General features: G+C 49.1%; 1 protein-coding gene across 7 annotated transcripts in view; it reads left to right on the plus strand.

Annotated features, from left to right (window-relative positions):
* PDLIM5 (PDZ and LIM domain 5) overlaps window positions 1-27,519 on the plus strand; it is a 194,797-nt gene that overhangs the window by 38,035 nt on the left and 129,243 nt on the right. For all 7 annotated transcript variants that reach the window (XM_068136781.1, XM_068136779.1, XM_068136782.1 and 4 more), the window contains exon 3: window positions 25,836-25,987. In XM_068136781.1, coding sequence (XP_067992882.1) covers window positions 25,836-25,987 — 152 coding nt within the window. The remainder of the gene's footprint in view (window positions 1-25,835; window positions 25,988-27,519) is intronic.

Genomic DNA, 27,519 nt, shown 5'->3' on the forward strand with positions numbered 1-27,519 from the left:
GGGACACTTTGTGAATACTTAGTTCCTCTGTTATCTTCCTTTCCTTATCTCCCTGTGCTTCCTTTTCATGTGCTGGTGGTTTTGCATAGCTCTCTCTTCCCTGAGCCCTAATCAGCACAGGGAAGGTTGTGACAAGTTCTTTTGTTTTCAAGCAGATTGTACTTGATTGCTGTCGTTCCCAAGCTGTCGCTTCTGCTTGTTGAGTTACTACATCAGGCTTGTACTGCTCAGGATGATGAAAACCAGCCTGCCCTTGTCTTCTCTGCACCAGGGGGAGGAATAATAACAGCTCTTTTCTGTTCACTGAGCGTTGTGGTTAGTGTTTGGGAAGTGCATGTGGCAGTAAAGGAGAAGCAGGGAGGTCTGGTGTGCAACCTCAGGCAGGTTAATCACTACACGTGGTGACATTTGAATGCAAACTTTCTGCTTCACTGGGACATTAATCAATCTGCTTGGGGTTTTTTGTATTATATTTGTTTGCATTTGTGTCTTAGACTGGAAAAAAAATTAAGAAAGATTACAGTATCACAGAATGTTAGAGGTTGGAAGGGATCTCCAGACACCATCCAGTGCAAGCCCCCTGCCAGAGCAGCATCACCCAGGGCAGTCTGCACAGGAAGGCATCCAGGTGGGGTTGGAAAGGCTGCAGAGAAGGAGACTCCACAACCTCTCTGGGCAGCCTGCTCCAGGGCTCTGCCACCCTCACTCTAAGGAAGCTTCTCCTCATGTTGAGCTGAAACCTTCTCTGTTCAAGTTTGTCTCCATTGTTCCTTGGCTTATTGCTGTGCACCACCCAAAGGAGCTTGGCCCCCTCCCCTTGACCCCCAGCCCTCAGCTATTGATAGACATTGATCAGATCCCCTCTCAGCCTTCTCTTCTCCAGACTAAACAGCCCCAGGGCCCTCAGTCCCTCTTCCCAGGGGAGATGCTCAAGTCCCCTAAGCATCCTCCTGGCTCTCCCTTGGACTCTCTCCAGCAGGTCTCTGTCTCTCTGGAGCTGGGGAGCCCAGAAGTGGACACAGGATTGCAGTTGTGGTCTGAGCAGGGCATAGCAGAGGGGGAGCAGAACCTCCCTAGCCCTGCTGGCTGCACTTTTCCTGCTGCACCCCAGATCATGAGATCATGTTGAACTTCAAGCTTTATTCAGGAAAGGGTTTTGTTCTTCAGTTGGGGGAGGAGGGGTTTGTTTGCTTGTTTGTTTTCCTGTGGTTTCTTTGGGTGTTGTGCTTCTGTTTGTTTGGGGTTTTCAATATTTTTTTCTTATTTCCTTCCCTCTCAATTTAATAGGAATGTAGAAGAAACCCTCCCCTGGCACCCATCTTGTGCTTCTGTCTTTTTCATTTGAGGGTGTTTTGCATGCTGTCAGTTCTGAGAGGCTTGAACTTTCCTCATTCTGTTTAAGCACTCTGGGTTGAAGGAGTGAACTCGGTTTGTTTGTGTGTCTGAAGGGCTAACTTCTTCAGCACTTGACTCAGTGCTGCTCAGTATGAATCACTGCTGCACAACACAGTGCTGCCAGTGCTGGTACTTCCCTTGGTTTGTTTACTTAATGAAAGAAGCACTTCAGAAGTAATTAGGTGCCTTGTGAAGTTTGTCTTAATTAGAGGCTCCTATAAATGGGAGACTGAGGTCCTCTAGGTGCTTCAGGGCAGTATACTACCTGGGGGCAGTAAAATACCCAGAGGCAGTGAGAGTGGCTGGGCTGTTAGCTCCCATGGATGGATGAAGGCTTGTCCCCTTGGCAAGACTCTTCTGGAAATGCTATCTGCAAGACCAGTGGAGCAAACATCTGTGAGCTGGATGAATGAGCACCTGAGATGGAGACTTTGAAGTCCTGAGGTGATCTGTCCTAGTGCAAGGTGGGAATTAGTTTTGTGACCCTGACAGAGGGTGTTGCAGCCACTGCCCTGCTAGGAAGTGTGCAGAGTGCTTGGGATTGCACAATACATTCTAGCTGACCAAGTGCACTCTGCAAAGAGCAGGACAATCACATTCCATGTGTGCCAAGAACAACATCCTGACATGTTGGCACCCTGTGATTGGAACATGCTGCAGGAGCCACCTCCTTGGCACGCTGGCACGTCTCATGGGCAAAAGATTTTAGCTTATAGATGTAGTTGGGATTTATTGGTGAAGTGATCGATAAGAGAGAATGTAAACAGCTACTCTGAGCAGTACAAGGGTTTAGGGAGGTTAGGGCTGCTAGGGACTTCTACTTCAATTAGTTAGCTACATTGTCTGTTAAGGGTTTCCTGGACTTCACAGTATAACTAAGGTTGGAAGAGACCTCAAGGATCATCGAGTCCAACCTATCAACACAGATGTCAGTACTATGTCATGGCACCAAGTGCCACGTCCAATCTCCTCTTGAACACCTCCAGGGATGGTGACTCCACCACCTCCCTGAGCAGCACATTCCAATGACGAATGACTCGCTCGGTGAAGAACTTTCTCCTCACCTCGAGTCTAAACCTCCCCTGGCACAGCTTGAGACTGTGTCCCTTCATCTGTTAAGGACAGTCTGAGACTCTGTTGTGCTGGGGATTCTACAATGCAGTAAGGAAGAACTTCTGGGAGGACTTCTGAGGTTCTGTGCTCTCTGCCTTTCTGGAATCTCATTGCTCGAGCAGCAACAGGGTTCACGCACCATTTGTCATCCAATGGCCCTTGAATCAGGGGGATGTGATCCAGGACTGCATTAGGCCAAACAAACATCCATTCATTGCTGCATAAGTGACTTTTATCACTGCTGGTAATCTTGGCAGCTCACACCTGTGCACACAGATGGAGGAGGGTAGAGCTGACCCTGCTCCTGTTGCTCCAGCCAATGAGCATCCTAGTGAGTGCTGAAGCATCCTTATCTGTTGTCCTCTGTGTCTGCTTACTCTGTCTGTGCATTTATTTGGAAACCTTTGCCAGGCTCTGATGTTTCTCCTTTGCCTGCCCACAAAGCCTGCTTTGAGTGCTGCTGGGTCCCAGGCTTTAGGAACTCGTGCAGCAATGTGCTGTGCACACAGTGTGAACACCTGAGCCTTTTTTACTGAGCTCTTTACAAGTGGAGTCATTAATGCAGTTATGGTGTGAGGATTTGGGAGGGTTCTGCATTGTGGGGGGAGTCAAATATAAAACTAACTGGTTGACAGCAGGCTTATTAGTTGGGAGACCTTACTGCTCACTACAACTACCTGAAAGGAGGTTGTAGACAGGTGGGGGTTGGCCTCTTCTCCCTGGAAGAGGACACAGTCTCAAGATGTGCCAGGGGAGGTTCAGGCTGGATGCTAGGAAATATTTCTTCCCAGAGAGGGATCTCAGCCATTGGAATGTTCTGCCCAGGGCAGTGCTGGAGTCCCCATCCCTGGAGGTGTTGAAGCAGTGTGTGGAGCTGGTGCTTAGGGACATGGTTTAGTGTGGAGAGAAGAAGACTGAGAGGGGATTTAATAACTGTTTATAAATATCTGAGGGCTGGGGGTCAAGAAGGAGGGGACAGGCTCTGCTCAGTTGCACCCTGGGATAGGACAAGGGGCATTGGATATAAACTCCAGCACAGAAGGTTCCATCTCAACATGAGGAGGAACTTCTTCACTGGGAGGGTCCCAGAGCACTGGAACAGGCTGCCCAGAGAGGTTGTGGAGTCTCCTTCTCTGGAGACTTTCAGGACCCATCTGGATGTGTTCCTGTGTGGATTCTGTGCTGTTCCTGTGCTGGATTCTATGGTGCTGGAGGTGTTGAAGCAGTGTGTGGAGCTGGTGTTTAGGGACATGGTTTAGTGTTGAGCCTTGAGTGCTGGGTGGAAGGTTGGGCTGGATGAGCTTGGAGGTCTCTCGTAACCAGATGTTTTCTGTGGTATTTACTTAAAGAATGTGTGAATAACACCCTTGGAAGTAATATAGCCTGTGTTTTACATACATCCAAAAACAAATACACTGTTTCAGCTGTGGGGGTTTTATATATATATCATAGAATCAATAAGGTTGGAAAAGACCTCAGAGATCATCAAGTCCAACTTGGCACCCAACACCTCATGACTAACTAAACCATGGCTTCAAGTGCCACATCCAATCCCTTTTTGAACACCTCCAGGGATGGTGACTCCACCACCTCCCTGGGCAGCACATCCCAATAGCCAATTACTCTTTCTGGGAAGAACTTTCTCCTCACCTCCAGCCTAAACTTCCCCTGGCACAGCTTGAGACTGTGTCATCTTGTTCTGGTGCTGCTTGCCTGGGAGAAGAGACCAACCCCTACCTGGCTACAACCTCCCTTCAGGTAGTTGTAGAGGGCAAGAAGGTGTCCCCTGAGCCTCCTCTTCTCCAGGCTAAGCAACCCCAGCTCCCTCAGCCTCTCCTCACAGGGCTGTGCTCAAGGCCTCTCCCCAGCCTTGTTGCCCTTCTCTGGACACGTTCAAGTGTCTCAATGTCTTTCTTAAACTGAGGGGCCCAGAACTGGACACAGGACTCAAGGTGTGGCCTCCCTTCAGGGAGTTTTAGAGAGCAAGAAGGTCTCCCCTGAGCCTCCTCTTCTCCAAGCTAAGCAGCGCCAGCTCCCTCAGCCTCTCCTCATATATAAAAAAAGGTACCTATATATTTATAAATAATAGATATGTATATAAAAATTATATATATTTAAATAATATATATAATAATAGAGATAAATAATAAATATGTAACAATAGAAAAATAATGTAGACATAAAAAGAATGTAGAAAATAATGTGTAAATAAAAATAGTATATGAAAAGAATAACATAAAAATAGAATAGAATAATAGAATAAACCAGGTTGGAAGAGACCTTCAAGATCATCACGTCCAACCTATCATCCAACACCACCCAATCAACTAACCCATGTAACCAAGCACCCTGTCAAGTCTTCTCCTGAACACCTCCAGTGACGGCGACTCCACCACCTCCCCAGGCAGCCCATTCCAATGGGCAATCACTCTCTCTGTGTAGAACTTCCTCCTGACCTCCAGCCTGAACTTCCCCTGGCGCAGCCTGAGACTGTGTCCTCTTGTTCTGGTGCTGGCTGCCTGGGAGAAGAGACCAACCTCTGCCTGTTTACAACCCCCCTTCAGGTAGTTGTAGACAGCAATAAGGTCACCCCTGAGTCTCCTCCTCTCCAGGCTAAGCAACCCCAGCTCCCTCACTCTCTCCTCACAGGGCTGTGTTCCAAGCCCCTCACTAACTTCGTTGCCCTTCTCTGGACTCGTTCCAGCAAGTCAACCTCCTTCCTAAACTGAGGGGCCCAGAACTGGACACAGTACTCGAGGTGAGGCCTAACCAGTGCAGTGTACAGGGGCAGAATGACCTCCCTGCTCCTGCTGGCCACACTGTTCTTAATGCAGGCCAGGATGCCATTGGCCCTCTTGGCTGCCTGGGCACACTGCAGGCTCATGTTCATCCTACCATCGACCAGTACCCCCAGGTCCCTCTCTGCCTGGCTGCTCTCAGCCACTCTGACCCCAGCCGGTAGCACTGCATGGGGTTGTTGTGGCCAATGTGCAGAACCTGGCACTTGGATGTGTTCAATCTCATGCCGTTGGACTCTGCCCATCTGTCCAGCCTGTCAAGGTCTCTCTGCAAAGCCTCTCTACCCTCTAGCAGATCAACTCCTGTCCCCAGCTTGGTGTCATCAGCAAATTTACTGATGATAGACTCAATGCCCTCATCCAGATCATCAATAAAGATAATAGTAAAGAAAATAAAAAGAAATAAAAATAGTGGATAAAAATATAAATCAATATAAATAACAATTGTGTGTGTGAATTGTGTGTGTGTGTATATATGTGTCTGTAGATATGTATAAGCAAATCCTGTAGAAGTGGTATTCCTGCTGGTGCACCATTGTAGTAGCAGCTGGCACTTGTTGACCTGAAACGTTTAGCAGTCATAGAATCAATAAGGTTGGAAAAGACCTCAAAGATCATCAAGTCCAACCTGTCACCCAACACCTCATGACTACTCCCACAACAAAAGGTTCATCTCAGGGACCGAGAAAAGTGGACAATCATTTTCTTTCCACTAAGGAGTCTATACCAAAAGCCCACTGGCATCCTGTACTTTCCTTTACTTTCTTGTGAGGAGTTCATATTTTCAGAAGCTGAGAAATGCACAGAAATTGAAAGATACTGTAACTGCCACAAGTGGTGGATTGTAATGGGTTGGGGCAAACCCCCGGGCCAGCACCCAGCCTAAACCACCACATGGATACAAAACCAAGATCTCCCAGCAGAGTCCAACAGTCTCACAATACTTACCCTGTGGATCATGGCTGTGTTACCAAGAGGGATCTGGAGGTGCTGGAAGGTGTCCAGCGTAGGGCCAGGAGGATGAGCAGAGGGCTGGAGCTGCTCTGCTATGGAGACAGACTGAGGGAGTTGGGGCTGTGCAGTCTGGAGAAGAGAAGGCTCCGAGGAGACCTAATTGTGGCCTTCCAGGATCTGAAGGGGGCTACAGGAAGTCTGGGGAGGGACTTCTCAGGATCTCAGGTAGTGATAGGACTAGGGGGAATGGAATGAAGCTGGAGGTGGGGAGATTCAGGCTGGAGGGGAGGAGGAAGTTCTTCCCCATGAGAGTGGTGAAGCCCTGGAATGGGTTGTCCAGGGAGGTGGTCGAGGCCCCATCCCTGGAGGTGTTTAAGCCCAGGCTGGATGAGGCTCTGGCCAGGCTGATCTAGTGTGGGGTGTCCCTGCCCATGGCAGGGGGGTTGGAACTAGCTGATCCTTGTAGTCCCTTCCAACCCTGACTGATACTATGGTATTTAAATGCAGGTAAACTGAAACTGTGGTGTGTGCATCTATGTAAGGTCAAAATGGAGAATCAAATCTGAAGTTATTCCAGGTTCCCTTGGTCTTTATTAGGCTGTGACAGTGATTTTTGTGTCTTAGCTATAAAAAAGCTGGGGTGAATTTATTAGAACAACGTGCAGCTCCTTTCAAATGTGTTTCTTGTTTCCTGAGGGGGTTTATTGGGCTCTTTTTTTTTGTGTGTGTGTGTGTCTGCAATATTTTATACTTTGGGATTTTAGCCAACAAATGTCTGCTGGAATATTCCCTTGGCATATAAAAGGCAAGATATCCACCAGGACTTAACTCATGTCTCCTATTTCTGTTTTGTTTCTTTGTGCTAGCAGTTTGTGTTGGACTAATCTTGAGGTGTTCTCTCTCTATTGTGTTAATTAAAGGCCTGGTGATTGGGACTTTTGCTTTCATTCATCTGGATTAGAAATCTCAGCATGATCAGCAGATTAGAAACAAATTGGTTGAATTGTTGTCTTTCATGCACTTCAGAGCAGTACAAGTGCTGGAGAGCTGCCAAACGGAGAGGGACCTGAGGGTGCTGATTGACAGCTGCCTAAACATGAGCCAGCAGTGTGCCCAGGTGGCCAAGAGGGCCAATGGCATCCAGGCCTGTATTAGGAACAGTGTGGCCAGCAGGAGCAGGGAAGTCACTGTGCCCCTGTACTCTGCACTGGTTAGGCCACACCTTGAGTCCTGTGTCCAGTTCTGGGTCCCTCAGTTTAAGAAGGACATTGAGACACTTGAATGTGTCCAGAGAAGGGCAACAAAGCTGGGGAGGGGTCTGGAGCACAGCCCTGTGAGGAGAGGCTGAGGGAGCTGGGGTTGCTTAGCCTAGAGAAGAGGAAGCTCAGGGGTGACCTCATTGCTCTCTACAACTACCTGAAAGGTGGTTGTAACCAGGTGGGGGTTGGTCTCTTCTCCGAGACAGGCAAGCAGCACCAGAACACGAGGACACAGTCTCAAGCTGTGCCAGGGGAGGTTTAGGCTGGAGGTGAGGAGAGAGTCATTCATCATTGGAATGTGCTGCTCAGGGAGGTGGTGGAGTCCCCACCCCTGGAGGTGTTCAAGAGGGGATTGGATGTGGCACTTGGTGCCATGGTCTAGTCATGAGGTCTGTGGTGACAGGTTGGCCTCGATGATCCTCGAGGTCTCTTCCAACCTTGGCGATACTGTGATACTGTGAAGTGGTGTCCTTGTGACGCTCTCTTCCTCTTTATGCTAACACAGGTGTCGAATTGAAAGAATCAAACCTATTTGGCTGAAACTCAAAAGAACAATGGCACTAGAAAGTCAACTCTGATTCACAGGCTCACAGGATGTTAGGGGTTGGAAGGGACCTCCAGAGATCATCGAGTCCAACCTCCCTGCCAGAGCAACACCATAGAATGCAGGACAGGAACAGCACAGAATCCACACAGGAACACATCCAGATGAGTCCTGAAAGTCTCCAGAGAAGGAGACTCCACAACCTCTCTGGGCAGCCTGTTCCAGTGCTCTGGGAGCCTCACAGTGAAGAAGTTCCTCCTCATGTTAAGGTGGAACTACCTGTGCTGGAGTTTATACCCATTGCCCCTTGTCCTATCCCAGGGTGCAACTGAGCAGAGCCTGTCCCCTCCTTCTTGACCCCCGGCCCTCATATATTTATAGACCTTTACTAGATCCCCTCTCAGTCTTCTCCTCTCCAGACTAAACAGCCCCAGGTCCCTCAGCCTCTCCTCCCCAGGCAGTGCTGCAGTCCCTTCAGCATCCTTGTAGCCCTCCCTTGGACTCTCTCCAGCAGATCCCTGTCCCTCTTGAACTGAGGATCCCAGAACTGGATGCAATATTCCAGGTGTGGCCTCACCCAAGCAGAGGGGGAGGAGAACCTCTCTGGCTCTGCTGGACATACTCCTCTGAATGCCCCCCAGGATCCCATTGGCCTTCTTGGCCACCAGGGCACAGAATCACAGAATTGCCAAGGTTGGAAGAGACCTCAAAGGTCATCAAGTCCAGCCTGTCACCGCAGACCTCATGACTAACCAGCACTCCCTGGTCCTTCTCCACAGGGGTGCTCTCCAGCAGATCATCTCCCAAACTGTCGTGGTTAGGAAATGGCTTGTCTTCATGCTAGCTTGTGTGAAATAAATATTCTTCTCTCACATGTTTAAGGTTGCCTTTTTCTTCCACAGCAACAAAAGTTTGAGCCATCAGCGTTAGTGCCTTTTATACTTAAAATGTGCACCCTCTGTTTTGGTTATCGTGCTTGCATTCTGCACCTTGGTGTGTTTGTCTTGCCCTTACTGCTTGGATTTCTGGGCCGCCTGCTCAAAGGAGAGCTGGCAGAAGTGGAGCTCTGACTTCACAGCTTTTTTGGCTGCTGATTATAATGCTAACACAATTTACTCCCTAGTTTATGTGGGAGATATTTGTTGGTTGGTTGTTTTCTTGTGTGCTTGGTTGGTTGGTTCTTGTGGTTTTCCAGGTTCTCCCAGGCAACCAGTACCAGAAAGAGAGGACACAGTCTCAGGCTGTACCAGGGGTTGTTTAGGCTGGATGTTAGGAAGAAATTCTTCCCAGAAAGAGAGATTGGCCATTGGAATGTGATGCCCAGGGAGGTGGTGGAGTCCCCAGGCCTGGAAGTGTTTGAAAACAGCCTGGATGAGGCTCTGAGTGCTGTGGTTTAGTTGATTAGATGGTGCTGGGTGTTCTCGAAGGGCTTTCCCATCCTGGTTAATTCTGTGATTCTAAATATGGCAAAGCTTTCTGTGAGCAGTGGATGTGGTGGTTCTCATTGCTGGGCCTGTGGTTCACCTTGAAAGTCAACTGCTACAGTTTTTTGGGGATTGCCAGTTTTGGATGGCATTCAGGTGAGCTGTGGAGGTTGTACCCAGGTGGGGGTTGGTCTCTTCTCCCAGGCAAGTAGCACCAGAACAAGAGGACACAGTCTCAAGCTGTGCCAGGGGAGGTTTAGGCTCAAGGTGAGGAGAAAGTTCTTCCCAGAAGGAGTAATTGGCCATTGGGATGTGCTGCCCAGGGAGGTGGTGGAGTCAGGATTAGACGTGGCACTTGGAGCCATGGTTTAGTTGTCATGAGGTACTGGGTGACAGGTTGGACTTGATGATCTCTGAGCTCTTTTCCAAACTTATTGATTCTATGATTCTGTAGTTGATTCTGTGATTCATTCTATGATTGCATCGTGTTTGAGGTGGGAAAGATATATCCCATTAAGAGGGACTAAATCCTAGGCCATGAAAACAATATGATACCTGATGGGCTGCTAGGGTTGTTAGAGAGATGGATACTCAGTTAGCTGGACTAGCTGTCTGTAGATGAACCTAAATAATCCAGTTTGGGAAGCGAGGGAGCACATACAGTAGTAGATGCTCTGCAGACGTCTTCATGTGTACGGCCTTTACGGTATGGAATAAATCTCCTCTTTGGAAGAAGCTGAGCTCACTAGCTAGTTGCCTCTTTGCACTTCAGCTCTGTTAGAGGAAAATAGTTGCTTTGTTCTGGGTTTGTCCAGGAGGCCCCAGCAATAAAGCTTGCTAAGTAACTTTCCACAATGTTTATTCCAAATGAGCCAGGCGTCCGTTCCGACCCAAGTCCCGCAGCTCCTGAGGCGCTGCCTCGTCAGCAGTCCCGAGTTCATTGTGTGAGTTTTGGTTGTGGAGCTAATTTGTTTTGGCCATCCAAAAGAAAACAAAAAAATAAATCCCAGCAGCTCCCCAAGTGGAGCAGAGCCTCTGCAGGGTTGCAGCTCCCACAAGCTCACACGGCCAGACAAAGTTTACACCGCGCTTCGTTTTCATTCCGTTTCCTCTTTCTGTCTCTCTGAGAAATTAAGTAGGCAATAATTTTTACCCACTGGCATATATTCTCTGAGGGAGGAATCTGGATTACTTCTGTAAACTCTCTGAACAGAAGAATGACCTCCAGAGAGAAGACAGCCAGTTAAAATAAATTAGGGCTCTGAGGCACGCTGGCAGCATGAGAACATCACTGAGCTCCTTGACAGAAGGCTTAGTGAAAGCTACTTACTTAGAGTCTTAAATATCTGCAGACATTCTGGCACTTGACTGTAGATCATTTTCCATCATTTAAGTATTTGGAAAGCTTTTTTCTTTTTCTTGCCTTTTTTCCTTCCTTTTTATCTCTTTTTTTGTTATTGCCAGCAGTGTTCTTCTTGTGAATATGGTTTCAGCCACGGTCTCTGGAGGATTTTTTTCCCCTTAGTCTTTTTTGACAACTTGATTTTAGATGTTGGGACCTTCTCTCTTCTCTAAATCACAGCAGTGGTTGTCTCCTGTAGTGCAGGAAGTGTTGCCCATCCCATCTCAGTGACAATCTTTTCACCTCTTTGTTCTTATTGATACTTCAAGTGGCTTGGAGAAGTGGGACCAGAGGCTTAGTTTCATTAGATGCTGATAGAGCTACACTGGCAGAGAGCAGTTCCTTTATTCCTCTGGGGAAGTAAATGTGAACTGTGACTAATTTTAATAATCCTTTGAATTCCAGTGGCTCTTTCCCCATTTTAACCTGAGTGTCAATACCTGACTAAAATCAGAAATCACAGAAACATTCAGGTTGGAGCAGACCCTCAAGATCACCAAGTCCAACCCAGATCCCCACTCTCCAAGGCTCACCCCTAAACCATAGTCCCAAGCACCACATCCAAACTACTGTTTTTTCCCAGGAAGAGTGGTCAGGCATTGGAATGTGCTGTGACTCCACCACCTCCCTGGGCAGCACATTCCAATCCCTGACCACTCTTCCTGGGAAAATATTCTTCCTTCTGCCCAGTCTAAACTTACCCAGTTACAGCTTGAAGCCTTTCCTTCTTGTTCTATCACTAATTGCCTGTGAGAAGAGACCAGCAGCAGCCTCTCCACAAGGTCCTCTCAGGTAGCTGTAGACAGCAATGAGGTCTCCCCTCAGCCTCCTCTGTTTCACACTAACCATCCCCAGCTCCTTCAGTTGCTCTTCATCAGATTTATTCTCCAGGCATGTGAAAACATATGAATTGTATCAGCTTATGGCTGTGATGTAGTTAGCTGCTTTCCTTTCCCACTGGTAAGTTCAAAAGTAGGGATCATCCTTTCTAATAACTGTATTGATCTTGCAGTAATGATTAGGTAGGGGTGTTCTGTCAACAACAAAAAGCTGAAGGCATCTTTTATGAAGTTATTTCTGACATTTCACCTCAACACAAGGAAGGACTTCTTTGCTGTAAGGGTCCCAGAGCTCTGGAACAGGCTCCTCAGAGAGGTTGTGGAGTCTCCTTCTCTGCAGACTTTCCAGCCCTGTCTGGATGCATCCCTGTGTGACCTGTGCTGGCTTCTCTGGTGCTGCTCTGGCAGGGGGGTGGACTTGATGATCTCCAGAGGTCCATTCCAACCCCTAACATCCTGTGAGCCTGTGCTTCCTTATGTCCTGCAGTGACTGGGCTGTTGGAAGGGAAAGGGAAGACAGGACAAAAGGTAAAATTTGCTTATGGAAGAACAGAGATACAAGGAAACAGTGACGAGTCAAGCCATGACAAGTTAGAGGTGGCAATAACTAAGAGACCCTCCAACATGTGGACACTGTTCCTTCCCATTAACAACCTGTCCAAGGGCAAGTCAGAGGGACTGAGGGCTGCTGCCCTGGCATTCATAGGATCATAGAATCAATAAAGTTGGAAAAGACCTCAGAGATCATCAAGTCCAACCTGTCACCCAACACCTCCTGACTAACTAAACCATGGCCTCAAATGCCACATCCAATCCCTTTTTTAACACCTCCAGGGACGGTGACTCCACCACCTCCCTGGGCAGCACATTCCAATGGCTAATGACTCTCTCAGTGAAGAACTTCCTCCTCACCTCCAGCCTAAACCTCCCCTGGCACAGCTTGAGACTCTGTCCTCTTGTTGTGGTGCTGGTTGCCTGGGAGAAGAGACCAACCCCCACCTGGCTACAACCTCCTATCAGGTAGTTGTAGACAGCAATAAGGTCACCCCTGAGCCTCCTCTCCTTCAGGCTAAGCAACCCCAGCTCCCTCAGCCTCTTCTCACAGGGCTGTGCTCCAGACCCCTCCCCAGCCTTGTTGCCCTTCTCTGGACACCTTCAAGTGTCTCAATGTCCTCCTTAAACTGAGGGCCCCAGAACTGGACACAGGACTCAAGGTGTGGCCTAACCAGTGCTGAGCACAGGGCACAATGACCTCCCTGCTCCTGCTGGCCACACTGTTCCTAATGCAGGCCTGGATGCCATTGGCCTTCTTGGCCACCTGGGCACACTGCAAACTGGTGTTAGCTGATTGACAAGTGAAAGAGCCCCAGTCCGAAAAGGCCTGTGTGCATTTAACCAATTTTGTACATTTAATTTGGTTTCTTTGGTAGTTTTCTTCATCAGCTCTCTGGCTGGTGTGGTTGAGGCTATGTGGTGCCTCTGGTGTTTTTAGCAGTTGGTGTCCTCTTGTACGCAGCAGGCACATAGCTCTGCCTTTGGTGTGTGCAAGGAGGGATGGTGCTGTGTGTGTGCATGCAGTAGTTCCTTTGAAATGCAAAAGCAAGGGGATGCTTGAGTTGGGGGTTTGTTTGGTTTGGTTTGGTTTGGGATTTTCTTGTTGTTCCTTTCTTTTGTGGAGGATGTCCAGGGTTGAAATGCAGGAAGTGAAGATTGAAACTATTCAGTCTTTTCTCTAAAATGCGAGCCCAGAGGCACACTAAGCTATGACAGTGTCACAGAACATTAGAGGTTGGAAGGGACCTCCAGAGATCCTCCAGTCCAACCCCCCTGCCAGAGCAGCATCACCCAGGGCAGTCTGCACAGGAATGCATCCAGGTGGGGTTGGAAAGGCTCCAGAGAAGGAGACTCCACAACCTCTCTGGGCAGCCTGCTCCAGGGCTCTGCCACCCTCACTGCAAAGAAGTTTCTCCTCATGTTGAGCTGAAACCTTCTCTGGTCAAGTTTGTCTCCATTGTTCCTTGGCTTATTGCTGTGCACCACCCAAAAGAGCTTGGCCCCCTCCCCTTGAGCCCCAGCCCTCAGCTATTGATAGGCATTGATCAGATCCCTCTCAGCCTTCTCTTCTCCAGAGAGCCCAGAACTGGACACAGGATTGCAGCACTGCCAAGTCACCACTAAACCATGGCCCTCAGCACCACATCACCACAACTTTGAAACCCCTCCAGAGGTGGGGACTCCATCACTGCCCTGGGCAGCCTAGGTCAAGCCTTGACAACTCCTTTGGGGAAGAAATTATTTCTCATGCCCAACATAAACCTCCCCTGGTGCAACCTGAGGTCATTTCCTCTCGTCCTATTGCTTGTTCCTTTGGAAAAGAGATCTTCCAAGCTCTCCTCCAGCAGGAAGCTTGGAGATAGCCCCCTCTCTGAACTTCTGTTTCTGTCTTCAGGAGGTTTCATATGGAAACATTTGTTTCATATGGAGAAAACTCCTATTTTCATGTATATTCTGATTAACTCCACATTAACCATCAAAGGACATGGTTCATCTTGCACCTGCTCTCTGCCATGTCACAGCAGGTTTGCCAGCAAGCCATCAGAAGGGTTTTTGGACCCAAGGTAATCTTTATCCCTAGTTGGTTTGGGGAAAAGCTTTAGCTTATTTGTAGGACTTCACCACAGCACCCTTTTTATAGCTGGTTGTGTCAGTGGTTTCCACTGCAAACCCTGCATTAGGGTTCTTATAAGCCAGCTGTATGAATTTGATCTGGACTTTAGGGTGGATGTTCTTGATTTGGAAGCGAGCAGCGAGGCTGCCTGGCTAATCTGTTGGCTATGTGAATAGTATGGCTGTAGTAAAGGCTGTGAGGAATATGATACAGCTCTTGCTTTCCATTGAGCACAGAGGAAGCTCAGTTGCCACAAAGAACAGGTGTTCCCACAGCTCTTTCTTTTGCAGTGCAGAAATGGTAAGCAAGACCCCGTGTCCCAAACTTGTCAGGAGTCTGGAGTGTAAGATGTGCTGGAGCCAGGGCAGAGGAGGGCAGGGAAGGTGGGGAAGGGCCTGGAGAATAAATCTGAGGAGGAATGACTGAGGGAGCTGAGGCTGCTTAGTTTGGAGAAGAGAAGGCTGAGGGGAGACCTCATTGCCCTCTACAGCAATGTCTGTGTATGCCTGGCATGTTTATGGGTAGGAGAATCATGTGTCCAAGAAAGCCAAAGGCATCCTGGCTGGGATCAGCAATGCTGTGTCCAGCAGCAGCAGGGAGGGGATTGTCCCCTGGTACACAGCTCTGGTGAGGCCACACCTTGTGTCCAGTTTTGGGCACCTCAACACAAGAGAGATGTGGAGGTGCTGGAGCCAGGGCAGAGGAGGGCAAGGAAGCTGGGGAAGGAGCTGGTGAATAAATCTGATGAAGAACAACTAAAGGAGCTGGGGAGGGTTAGTGTGGAAAAGAGAAGACTGAGGGGAGACCTTATTGCTGTCTACAGCTACCTGAAAGGACCTTGTGGAGAGGCTGCTGTTGGTCTCTCCTCACAGGTAATTAGTGATGGAACAAGAGGGAATGGCCTCAAGCTGTGACTGGGTAGGTTTAAGACTGGACATCGGGAAGATTTTTTTTTTCCCATCAGGAGTGGTCAGGGATTGGAATGTGCTGCCCAGGGAGGTGGTGGAGTCCCCAAGCCTGGCTGTGTTTCAAGGTGGTTTGGATGTGGTGCTTGGGGCTCTGGTTTAGGGGTGACCCTTGTAGAGCAGGGTTCTGGGTTGGACTTGGTGATTCTGAGGTCTTTTCCAACTTGAATGTTTCTGTGATTCTGTGACGTGGTTTTGCTTCTTTCCCAGGAAGGAAGGAGGAGAGGAAAGGCTTTAGTAAGCTGCATCATTAGGTAGGAGCACAGCAATACCCTCTTTGTGCTCCTGGTGTTCAGGTGTCACTCCTGATTATGCTGACCTGCTGTGAGTGGTGTGGGGCTGGGGACACCCCTCAGGAGTCAGTTAGGATGTGCACAATTCATGTGAGAGAGCTGGTGCCACTGCACCACCTTCGAATTTTTAGGCTTGGAAGGGACCTCAAAGCTCAGCCAGTTCCAAGCCCCCTGCCATGGGCAGGGACACCTCACACTACAGCAGGTTGCTCACAGCCACATCCAGCCTGCCTGCAAAAACCTCCAGGCATGAGGCTGCCACCACCTCCCTGGGCAACCTGTGCCAGTCTCTCACCACCCTCATGGGGAACAACTTCTTCCTAACATCCTATCTGAATCTACCCATTTCTAGTTTTGCTCCATTCCCCCCAGTCCTGTCACTCCCTGACACCCTCATAAGTCCCTCCCCAGCTTTCTTGTAGCCCCCTTCAGATACTGGGAGGCCACAATTAGGTCTCCTGAGAGCCTTCTCTTCTCCAGACTGAACAGCCCCAACTCTCTCAGTCTGTCCTCATAGCAGAGCCCTCTGCTCCTCCTCGTGGCCCTTCTCTAGACACCTTCCAGCACCTCCAGACCCTTCCTGTAACAGGGGCTCCAGAACTGGACACAGTGCTCCAGGTGGGGTCTCAGCAGAGTGGAGCAGAGAGGGAAAATCTTCTCTTGCAGTGTCTCACCCAGTGGGGCCCTTTGTTGTGTACTTTGAGCTCTATGTATGTTTGAGAGCAGGTTGTAAAAGTATTGATTGTCGGTGCAAAGCGTACTTTGGTCAGGCGGAATGAGGCATGGGATGAACTGGGTAGCAACAGGTGAGGAGTGTAAATATTGGAACAGAGTGTATTACAGCAGGGAGCTAAAGCCCCTGTGGTTTGAATGTCCATGTGAACAGGCAGTGCTCTCTGCTTAGAGAGGTTATCTGCATATTCTGTGATTCTACAAAGTTCTCTTGTCATGTCCTTTCTCGACGTGGGGGTTTGGGGTTTTTTACTCTGTTATATAGGGAAGGATGTAGCCTGTCTTGGGGTTGTTTAGCCTGGAGAAGAGGAGGCTCAGGGGAGACTTTGTTGCTCTCTACAACGCCCTGAAGGGAGGTTGTAGCCAGGTGGGGGTTGGTCTCTTCTCCCAGGCAAGCAGCACCAGAACAAGGGGACACAGTCTCAAGCTGTGCCAGGGGAGGTTTAGGCTGGAGGTGAGGAGAAAGTTCTTCCCAGCAAGAGAGATTGGCCATTGGAATGTGCTGCCCAGGGAGGTGGTGGAGTCCCAGTCCCTGGAGGTGTTCAAAAAAGGCTTGGATGTGGCACTTGAAGCCATGTTGGGTGGTAGGTAATAGGTTGGACTCGATGCTTTCTGAAGTCTTTTCCAACCTGCTTGATTCTGTATTCTGACTTCTGCTTCGAGTATGCAATACCTGAAGTGATCCTACAGGAAGGCTGGGGAGGGATTTTTTGCAAGGGTTTCTAGTGATAGGACAAGAGGGGTTGGTTTTAAGCTGGGGGAGAGTAGGTTCAGACTGGATCTTAGGAAGAAGCTCTTCAGTATGAAGGCGGTGAGACTCTGGTATAGGCAGCAAAGTGAGGTGGTGGATGCCTCCTCCCTGGGGGTGTTCAAGGCCAGGTTGGATGAAGCCTTGAGCAGCTCTGTCTAGTTGAGAGGCATCTCTGCCCATTCCCAACCTAGGCCATTCTGTGATTCTTTGTCTTTAAAATGATTTCCTATAGCCAACCACATGTCAGAAATGCTGGAGGAGTAAAAATCAAGCTGGAGGGAGGTCAGCCCCTTGGGAGCAATGAATTATCTGCAGCTTTCTCACTGCATATAACACTGAAGGATGTTTGTGTGATGTGAGTAATGCTATTTACTGTAAGGCTATGAAGGAATGTATTTGGGACAGTGGTTGTGGTGCAGTCTCACACAAGCCAGTTGCAGCTGGCATTGATTCAAAGCAGGCAGTGTGGAAAAGATAAAAGGCAGCTTTCAAGGTCCTGCAGCTGAGTCAGGGCAATCCCAAGCAACGATACAGGCTGGGCAGGGACTGGCTTGAGAGCAGCCCTGAAGAAAAGGCCTTGGGGGTGCTGGTGGAGGAGAAGCTCAACAGGAGCCAGCAGTGAGCACTTGCAGCCCAGAGAGCCAAGCAGAGCCTGGGCTGCAGCAAGAGAAGTGTGGCCAGCAGGGCCAGGGAGGGGATTCTGCCCCTCTGCTCCACTCTGCTGAGACCACAGCTGGAGCTCTGTGTCCAGTTCTGGAGCCCCTATACAAGAAGGATCTGGAGGTGCTGGAAGGTGTCCAGAGAAGGGCCACAAGGATGAGCAGAGGGCTGGAGCTGCTCTGCTGTAGAGACATACTGAGGGAGTTGGGGTTGTTCAGTCTGGAGAGGAGAAGGCTCTGAGGAGACCTAATTGTGGCCTTCCAGTATCTAGACGGGGCCTATAAGAAAGCTGGGGAGGGACTTTTGAGGGTGTCATAGGACTGGAGGGAATGGAACAAAACTAGAAGTAGGTAGATTCAGATTGGATGTTAGGAAGTTGTTCCCCATGAGGGTGGTGAGAGACTGGCACAGGTTGCCCAGGGAGGTGGTGGCAGCCTCATGCCTGGAGGTTTTTGCAGGCAGGCTGGATGTGGCTGTGAGCAACCTGCTGTAGTGTGAGGTGTCCCTGCCCATGGCAGGGGGCTTGGAACTGGAACATCCCTGAGGTCCCTTCCAACAATGATAATTCTGTGATTCTAAATAGACCATTGTCTTATGGCTAAATACAATTGAAGTATTTATTTAGCTTTTATGCAGTAATAAATGGAGGACAGTTTACAGAAGCTATCAAGTTTTCTTCCTAGGCATGTGAGGGGGAAAAATAGCTGGTTATGTGTTAATTAGAAATGAAGCAAGCTTCAAATTGCTCTGGCTCTGGGACAGATGATTTTACTGGAAAGGCTCTTTCAAAATGTGTCATTAAAGCGTGAGGTTAAAAGAAAAAGCTGTTTTCCTTGCCATTTATCGTGTCTGCTTGTGTTTTCCTTTGCTCTCTTTCCTTTCTTTAATGGTGCTGACTACAACACAGACTCATAGGCTGTGAAATGCAGCTGAAGAAAGCACTGTACCCCAAGGTGTTTTGGATTGCTGCTTTATAAACCTGAGAGACACAACTGTGCTGAGATTTACTTTTTAATACTCTTGGTTTTGATGCTCATCCTGGATTTGGAACTGATTTGTTTCTGTTCTATCTCCATTCAGAATACATTATAGGACAATATTTGCAGGTTTGAGATGCTGATGTTTAAAACAAGAGGAGCAGAAAAGTTTTGTGGTGGTTTTGGGTTTCCCCCCCCCTTTTGGTCAAACAAAACTGAAATCTCATAATAGATGGATTATTTTATTTATTAGACTCATAGAACTGTCAGGATTGGAAGAGACCTTAAGGATCAGCTAGTTCTAACCCCCCTGCCATGAGCAGGGATGAACTCAGGCTGCTCAGAGCCACATCCAGCCTGGCCTTCAAAACCTCCAGGGATGAGGCTGCCACCACCTCCCTGGGCAACCTGTGCCAGTCTCTCACCACCCTCATGGGGAACAACTTCTTCCTGACATCCAATCTCAATCTACCCATGTCTAGTTTTGCTCCAAAGTGTCCTGAGCATCTCTGGGTGTTACAGGCTGTCTTCTGGCTTTCAGCCTTGAAGCTGATTGCTCCTGAGGGCCTCGAAAGAAATGTGCCGCTGGGGGCTGTAGGAGTGATTTGCCTCAGCAGGTGCCTGATCATGAAATCTCTTCCCTGTTTGCCTCCCCCTCTGTTTCCAAATGAGCTTCCCAGAGTGCAGAGGCATGAAACTATGTGGGAGGAACCATTTCTGGTTCAGTAGATTTCGAGCTTGTATGTGTGCTGTGTAACATCAAAAAGAAGTCTGTCCTCCCCCTTTCTCTTTTCCTGTAGATGTAACTCATGCTTGATTTAAAAAACTTGCCTTCTATTGTAAATACAGAATTAGTACAGATCCAGTGGGGATTGGAAGGATATTTATCCTGCTTAGAAGTCAGTTTGGTAGGTAGCCAGTTTTAGAGTTTTAATGCTACACTCCTCTCTGCCTTAGGTATTGTGGCAGTGATTCCATGAGTTTGCATATGTACATTAAATAAAGGCATCTGTGAAGGCTAAGCTATTTTTCCTATTATAAATGAAGATAGTATAGAAGAAAGTATAAACCAGGTTGGAAGAGACCTTCAAGATCATTGTGTCCAACTCATCAACCAATCCAACCCACCTAATCAACTAACCCATGGCACCAAGCACCCCATCAAGTCTCCTCCTGAACACCTACAGTGATGGTGACTCCACCACCTCCCCAGGCAGCCCATTCCAATGGGCAATCACTCTCTCTGTGTAGAACTTCTTCCTCACATGCAGCCTAAACTTCCCCTGGTGCAGCCTGAGACTGTGTCCTCTTGTTCTGGTACTGGCTGCCTGGGAGAAGAGACCAACATCCACCTGTCCACAACTTCCCTTCAGGTAGTTGTAGAGAGCAATAAGGTCTCCCCTGAGCCTCCTCTTCTCCAGGCTAAGCAACCCCAGCTCCCTCAGCCTCTCCTCACAGGGCTGTGTTCCAAACCCCTCACCAACTTTGTTGCCCTTCTCTGGACTTGTTCCAGCAAGTCAACCTCCTTCCTAAACTGAGGGGCCCAGAACTGGACACAGGAGTCAAGGTGTGGCCTAACCAGTGCAGTGTACAGGAGCAGAATGACCTCCCTGCTCCTGCTGGCCACACTGTTCCTGATGCAGGCCACTGTTCTTGATGAAGCATTAGGGGATTTGGTTGGTTGGTTGTTGGTTTGGTTTTGTTTTCACTTTTGCCCATCAGTCTGCAACAATGAGATTACACTTGCTGGCCAATAATGTTTATCCAGCTGGTATTCTTTTCACAGAATTATGGAGGCTGGAAAAGACCTCTGAGATCATCAAGCTCAGCTTATGACCTGACACCACCACACTGACCAGACCATGGCGCTAAGTGCCTCATCCAGGCTCTTTATAAACATTTCCACCACCTCCCTGGGCAGCACATTCCAATGGCCAGTCTCTCTTTTTGGGAAGAATTTCTTCCTAACATCCATCCCAGACCTCCCCTGGCACAGCCTGAGACTGTGTCCTCTTTTCCTGGTGCTGGTTGCCTGGGAAAAGCCAACCCCCACCTGGCTACAACCTCCCTTCAGGGAGTTGTAGAGAGCAAGAAGGTCTCCCCTAAGCTAAGCAGGCTAAGCAACCCCAGCTCCCTCAGCCTCTCCTCACAGGGCTGTGCTTCAGACCCCTCCCCAGCTTTGTTGCCCTTCTCTGGACACCTTCAAGTGTCTCAATGTCCTTCTTAAACTGAGGGGCCCAGAACTGGACACAGGACTCAAGGTGTGGCCTAACCAATGCTGAGTCCAGGGCACAATGACTTCCCTGCTCCTGCTGGCCACACTGTTCCTGATGAAGGCCAGGATGCTCGTGGCCTTCTTGGCCACCTGGGCACACTGCTGGCTAAATATGATGGGGCTTGATGTTCAAATTGAAACATGGGAGGCTTCCAGTTCTGGTTGCTGCTTCTGGGTTCTTGAGTGTGGGCTCTTTTCCACTGGGATGACAGCGAGATAGGTAGGAGTGGGGTGGCCTCGGTGGTTTGGGTTTTCTCTTTGATGCTGTTGTGTTTTCTCCCCCCCTGTATTTCACTGTGCTGCTTCTGCAAATAGGCTAAGCTAAAGTAATCATTGTATTATGAGATTAATGGGATTATTAGTTTAGGGAATTATGCATTGTGATCATGATCTCTTATGTTATATTAAACTCTTATCATTTTTATCTCAACTTTGTGTGTTACTTTTCCCATTACTTCTGTGTTGGGGGAGCAGGCAGGTTAGCCCTTGTGCTAAACCATTAGCAGTGCCAACATGTTTTGGGTTTCCCCTCTTCCATGTCTTTTGGTATTTAAGTACTACTGCAGTTCACTGATGGCTGATGCCAGGTCATTTTACTAAACTAAGATTACATTTGCAGCTGAAGAACAAAATCATTCATTCAGGATAAAACAAGCCAAAAGAAATCCTTCTGCTGTGTTCAGTGTAGGTGTTTGTTCATTTTTGTACACCTGCTCTTGGAATTAAAATCCTCTTGCAGCTGTGTTAAAACTCTGCCCTTGAAGCTTCAGGCCCGTGTCACTTTGGGCACTTCACAAGGCAAAGATGCTGGCCAGTAGAACAGAATAGAATAGACCTGGTTGGAAAAGACCTTCGAGAGCACACCGAGTCCCTAACACCATCTAATGAACTAACCCATGGCTCCAAGTGCCTCATCCAGTCTGGTATTAAACATCTCCAGCAATGGGCACTCCACCACCTCCCTGGGCAGCACATCCCAATAACTAATCTGGCTGAGATTTCCTGGGAGTATCATCCTCACCTGTCTTGCTTAGGTCTCATATCTGAAATCACAGAACAACAGAAAACATCTGGTTGGAAGACACCTCCAAGCTCATCCAGTCCAGCCTTTGACTAAGCACTGGAGGCTCAACACTAAACCATTTCCCTAAGCAGTGTGTAGAGTTGGTGCTTAAACACCTCCTGGATGGTGGCTCCAGCACTGCCCTGGGCAAAACATTCCAGTGGCTGAGAACCCTTTCTGGGAGGAAATATTTCCTAGCATCCAGCTTAAACCTACCCTGCTGCAGCTTGGAACCATTTCCTCTGGTGCAGTCCCTTGCCTCCAATGAGCAGAGGCTGCCCCCTCCTCACTCCAGCCTCCCTTCAGGGAGCTGTAGAGAGCAATGAGGTCTCCCTCAGCCTCCTCTTCTCCACACTGAAGAATGAAGACCCCCAGCTCCCTCAGCCCCTCCTGATAGCCCTGGTGCTCCAGGCACCTTCAGCAGGTGTTACTGGGAAGTCTCATCACTGTGTCTTGATAAGGAGATTACTGCTGTGACCTCCTTCTCTACACATGCAGTTCTCCACAGTCTTGTCCTGTAGTTTGTTTGTTCAGCTGTGTCTGTGAGAGAGGCCTCCCCCATAAGGCAGGCTTAGTTCCACGCTTGCCAGCAAGGCTTGTGGACATAACTAGGGCCTTGTCACACTTCTCAGGACCTGCCCACTTATTTACTCCTCTCCAGGGTGTGTTTTTCAGCCATGCTTGAAGGGCTTTCCAGCCTGGAGTTTTGCTGCACTGATTTTACAGCTGTCTCCCATGTGTTGTTTGCAAATAGTTTTTCACCCCCAGCAGGCAGCAGTTTCAGAGTGAACTCTCCAAAGTCAGGTGATTCATTGTGACTTCTTGTGTGTTGGCTACCAGAATCAAACAAAAACGTGTGTGGGTTTTTGGGGGGGAGGTTGTTTTTGCTTTTGTTTTGTTGTTAGGGTGTCAGGGAGTGATAGGACTGGGGGGAATGGAGCAAAACTAGAACTGGGGAGATTCAGATTGGATGTTAGGAAGAAGTTGTTCCCCATGAGGGTGGTGAGAGACTGGCACAGGTTGCCCAGGGAGGTGGTGGCAGCCTCATGCCTGGAGGTGTTTGCAGCCAGGCTGGATGTGGCTGTGAGCAACCTGCTGTAGTGTGAGGTGTCCCTGGCCATGGCAGGGGGCTTGGAACTGGCTGAGCCTTGAGGTTCCTTCCAACCCTGACAGTTCTATGATTCTCTAATCTCTGTGTGGACTACTCTGTGAGGTACAGGGAAGGAGAGGGGGGTGGGGAAAGGGGAGGTTGTGAGCAGCCCCCTCTAGACTTCCCAGAGGGGTCTGGGAACAATTCACAGGGGGGTCCTTGTGTTGTTTCTTAATTGTAAGTCTATGTAAATGTATTTTGTAGATACTCATAGCATTTAACACTTCTAGATTTTGCTTGGTTTGTAAATTTAGCTTCATTCTTCTTTTCAAACCAGCTGAGCTACTCTGGTGAGTTAGTTTGGGGGTAATTCTCCAAAGGTTTGGTGTGTTTGTGGGGGGGAATAGTCTCAAACCCACCACACCTACTTTTGATGTCTTCCTGCTGAGTATTTGCAGATTGCTTGTTTTTCTTTCTTCACCACAGTCACAACTTGTGAGCATCGTGCACATTCATATCTGCTCAGAGAAAGCTTGATTTTATTCACTGGGGGAGTCCAATCACTTAACACAGTGATCCACTTGACCTTTAGCTTTTAGTGCCCTTATGTTCCTTTCCCTTTTCCAAGCTTGCTGGCAAATGTCAGCATGCTGTAACATACCTTTTTTAGGGATCTGTTTATGGCAGGTTCCACCCCTTAGCCAAAGGTTTGAGGAACTTCCCTATAAATAGCTATGTTGGTCATAGCTTTCCATATGCTTGTGGGATTCCCTGGTGTGTGCTTTATAGTAACAAGGTCTCTTAGCTCAGAATTGGAGTATGAGCACCAAATGTTGGAGGGATTTGGGCTTTGCTTTTGAGGCTTTTTGTAGAAAGCTGCACTACACATGTAGAAATTCCTAGCACTTTAGCTAGGCAAGAAGTTTTGCTGAAACTGGATGGTAGGAAGAAGTTGTTCCCCGTGAGGGTGGTGAGAGACTGGCACAGGTTGCCCAGGGAGGTGGTGGCAGCCTCATGCCTGGAGGTTTTTGCAGCCAGGCTGGAGGTGGCTGTGAGCAACCTGCTGTAGTGTGAGGTGTCCCTGCCCATGGCAGGGGGCTTGGAGCTGGCTGATCCTTGAGGTCCCTTCTAACCCTGACAGACAAGTGAAAAAGGGAAGAGAAGGTCTGTGCAGCCAAGTATAAGCTATCCAGTGAACAAATGGAATGACATAAACTTATTGTTATTCTGTGTCTAATGCCTAATTTTGTTTACAATTAGGCACTAGGCCAGCTCCAAACCATAACAATTGACCCATATTGGTGAGACTCCACCTGGAGTACTGTATCCAGTTCTGGAGCCCCTATTATAGGAAGGATCTGGAGGTGCTGGAAGGTGTCCAGAGAAGGGCCACGAGGATGAGCAGAGGGCTGGAGCTGCTCTGCTATGGAGACAGACTGAGGGAGTTGGGGTTGTTCAGTCTGGAGAAGAGAAGGCTCTGAGGAGACCTAATTGTGACCTTCCAGGATCTGAAAGGGGCTACGTGAAGGCTGGGGAGGGACTTTTGAGGGTGTCAGGGAGTGACAGGACTGGGGGGGATGGAGCAAAACTAGAAATGGGTAGATTCAGATTGGATGTTAGGAAGAAGTTGTTCCCCAGGAGGGTGGTGAGAGCCTGGCACAGGTTGCCCAGGGAGGTGGTGGCAGCCTCATGCCTGGAGGTTTCTGCAGCCAGGCTGGATGTGGCTGTGAGCAACCTGCTGTAGTGTGAGGTGTCCCTGCCCATGGCAGGGGGCTTGGAACTGGCTGATCCTTGAGGTCCCTTCCAACCCTGTGATTCTGTGATTCTGTGAAAATATAGGAAGGAAATATAAATATTGCTTGGTCATAAAGAAAGACAGTACAGCAACTTTCACACGGAAGTACTCATAAAGGAGAAAAGAGAAATTTCTAGACTGATCTCTCTTTTTCTCTCTCTCTGTATATATATAAAATCATAGAATGGTTTGGCCCAGAAGGGACCTCCAAAGGTCATCCAGTCCAACCTCCCTGCAGTCAGCAGGGACATCCCCAGCTAGATCAGGTTGCCCAGGGCCTCGTCCAGCCTCTCCTTCAATACCTGCAGGGAAGGAGTCTCAACCACCTCCCTGGGCAACCTGTTCCAGTGTTCCACCACCCTCATGGCGAAGAACTTGTTCCTAACATCCAACCTAAATCTGCTCTGCTCTAGTCTGAAGCCATTGCCCCTGGTCCTGTCCCTGCAGGCCTTTGCAAACAGTCTCTCTGCAGCCTTCCTGTAGCCCCGTTCAGGTACTGGCAGGCTGCTATTAGGTCTCCCTGGAGCCTTCTTCTCTGCGGGCTGAACACCCCCAGCTCCTTCAGTCTGTCCTCATAGCAGAGCTGCTCCAACCCTCTGATAATTTTCATGGCCCTCCTCTGGACCCTCTCCATCAAATCCATGTCCTTCCTGTGCTGAGGGCTCCGGAGCTGGACGCCTACTGCAGGTGAGGTCTGATCAGAGCGAAGTGGCATGTATATACATACCTATTTCTCTCAGTGAAGCAGCACTGTGAATAAAATCTTGTGGTGGTGTGTTGAGAGAGTGCAAACAGCAAGCAGCCAAGTCTCTCACCTGTCACTCTTGTGGTATTTCAGCTGAACGACGGCGGCAAGGCAGCCCAGGCCAACGTGGGCATCGGCGATGTGGTCCTCACCATCGACGGGATAAGCACGGATGGGATGACTCATCTAGAAGCACAAAACAAGATCAAGGCATGTACAGGCAATCTGAACATGACTCTGCAAAGGTAAGAGACCTTTTTATTTATCTATATATGGAAGAGAGGTAATCATCACTGTAGTGGCTGTTTGGAGCACAGATACTGGAAGTGATTAGGTGAAGCGCGTGGAGGTTAGTGGCCTCAGTTGTGAGGGGTGCTGCTGTAGCCTGAAATGCATCTTGATTTATAGCATTTGTGAGAACTTTGTGCTGTGAGTCAACAAAGACATTTTCAGGAGGTTGCTTCTGTCACCTGTGTCCTTGTTGAAGGCAGGACAGATGCTCTGTTGTCCCTGAAAGGGGCAAAAGAATGCCACCCACCCAAATGACACTCACACTCCCTCTGCAGAGGGACCATGCCAGGCTGGACAGATGGACAGAGTCCAAGGCCATGAGATTGAACACATCCAAGTGCTGGGTCCTACACATTGGCCACAACAACCCCATGCAGTGCTACAGGCTGGGGTCAGAGTGGCTGGAGAGCAGCCAGGCAGAAAGGGACCTGGAGGGACTGGTTGACAGTAGCTGAACATGAGCCTGCAGTGTGCACAGGTGGCCAAGAAGGCCAATGGCATCCTGGCCTGGATCAAGAATAGTTTGGCCAGCAGGAGCAGGGAAGTCATTGTGCCCCTGTACTCAGCACTGGTTAGGCCACACCTTGAGTCCTGTGTCCAGTTCTGGGCCCCTCAGGTTAGGAAAGATGTTGAGATGCTGGAAGGTGTCCAGAGAAGGGCAAGAAAGCTGGGGAGAGGTCTGGAGCACAGCCCTGTGAGGAGAGGCTGAGTGAGCTGGGGTTGCTTAGCCTGGAGAAGAGGAGGCTCAGGGGAGACCTTCTTGCTCTCTCCAACTGCCTGAAGGGAGGTTGTAGCCAGGTGAGAGTTGGTCTCTTCTCCCAGACAACCAGCAGCAGAACAAGAGGACACAGTCTCAAGCTGTGCCATGGGAGGTTTAGGCTGGAGGTGAGGAGATTGGCCATTGGAATGTGCTGCCCAGGGAGGTGGTGGAGTCACCATCCCTGGAGGTGTTCAGGAAGAGACTGGATGAGACTGGATGAGGCACTTGGTGCCATGGTTTAGTTGATTAGATGGTGTTGGGTGATAGGTTGGGCTTGATGATCTCCTAGGTCTTTTCCAAGCTGGTGAATTCTGTATGCTGTAAATGATGCAGTACTGCAGGTGAGGTCCCTCCAGAGCAGAGTAAAGTGACATATATATACATATCTGTTTCTCTCTGTGGAGCATCACTGTGAATCAAATCTTGTGGTGGTGTGGTCCCTTCCAACCCTAGCAATTCTATGATTCTATGACATGGATTGGATAGTGTTTTACAGACAGTACAAAGCATAGTGGTAAAGAATCCCAACAGGTACAGAGTCCCTCACAGCATACCCAAAGGCCCCCAGCACTTCCCTTCTCCCCACCCAAAACCCCCAGGGCTCCTTCTCCCCCCCCGCTAGGCTGGTCTCAGGCTGGCCAGGTCTGGGACTGCCCCTCCCCCCTTCTCCTCCTGGCACTAGGCCCAGCCAGGCCTAAGAGCCTTGAGATACTCCCCCAGTGTTCC

The sequence above is a fragment of the Melanerpes formicivorus genome, unplaced genomic scaffold (genome assembly GCF_026170545.1).
Source record: "Melanerpes formicivorus ecotype bairdi unplaced genomic scaffold, bMelFor1.0.p_v2 SCAF_4, whole genome shotgun sequence".
NCBI classification, from domain to species: Eukaryota; Metazoa; Chordata; class Aves; order Piciformes; family Picidae; genus Melanerpes; species Melanerpes formicivorus.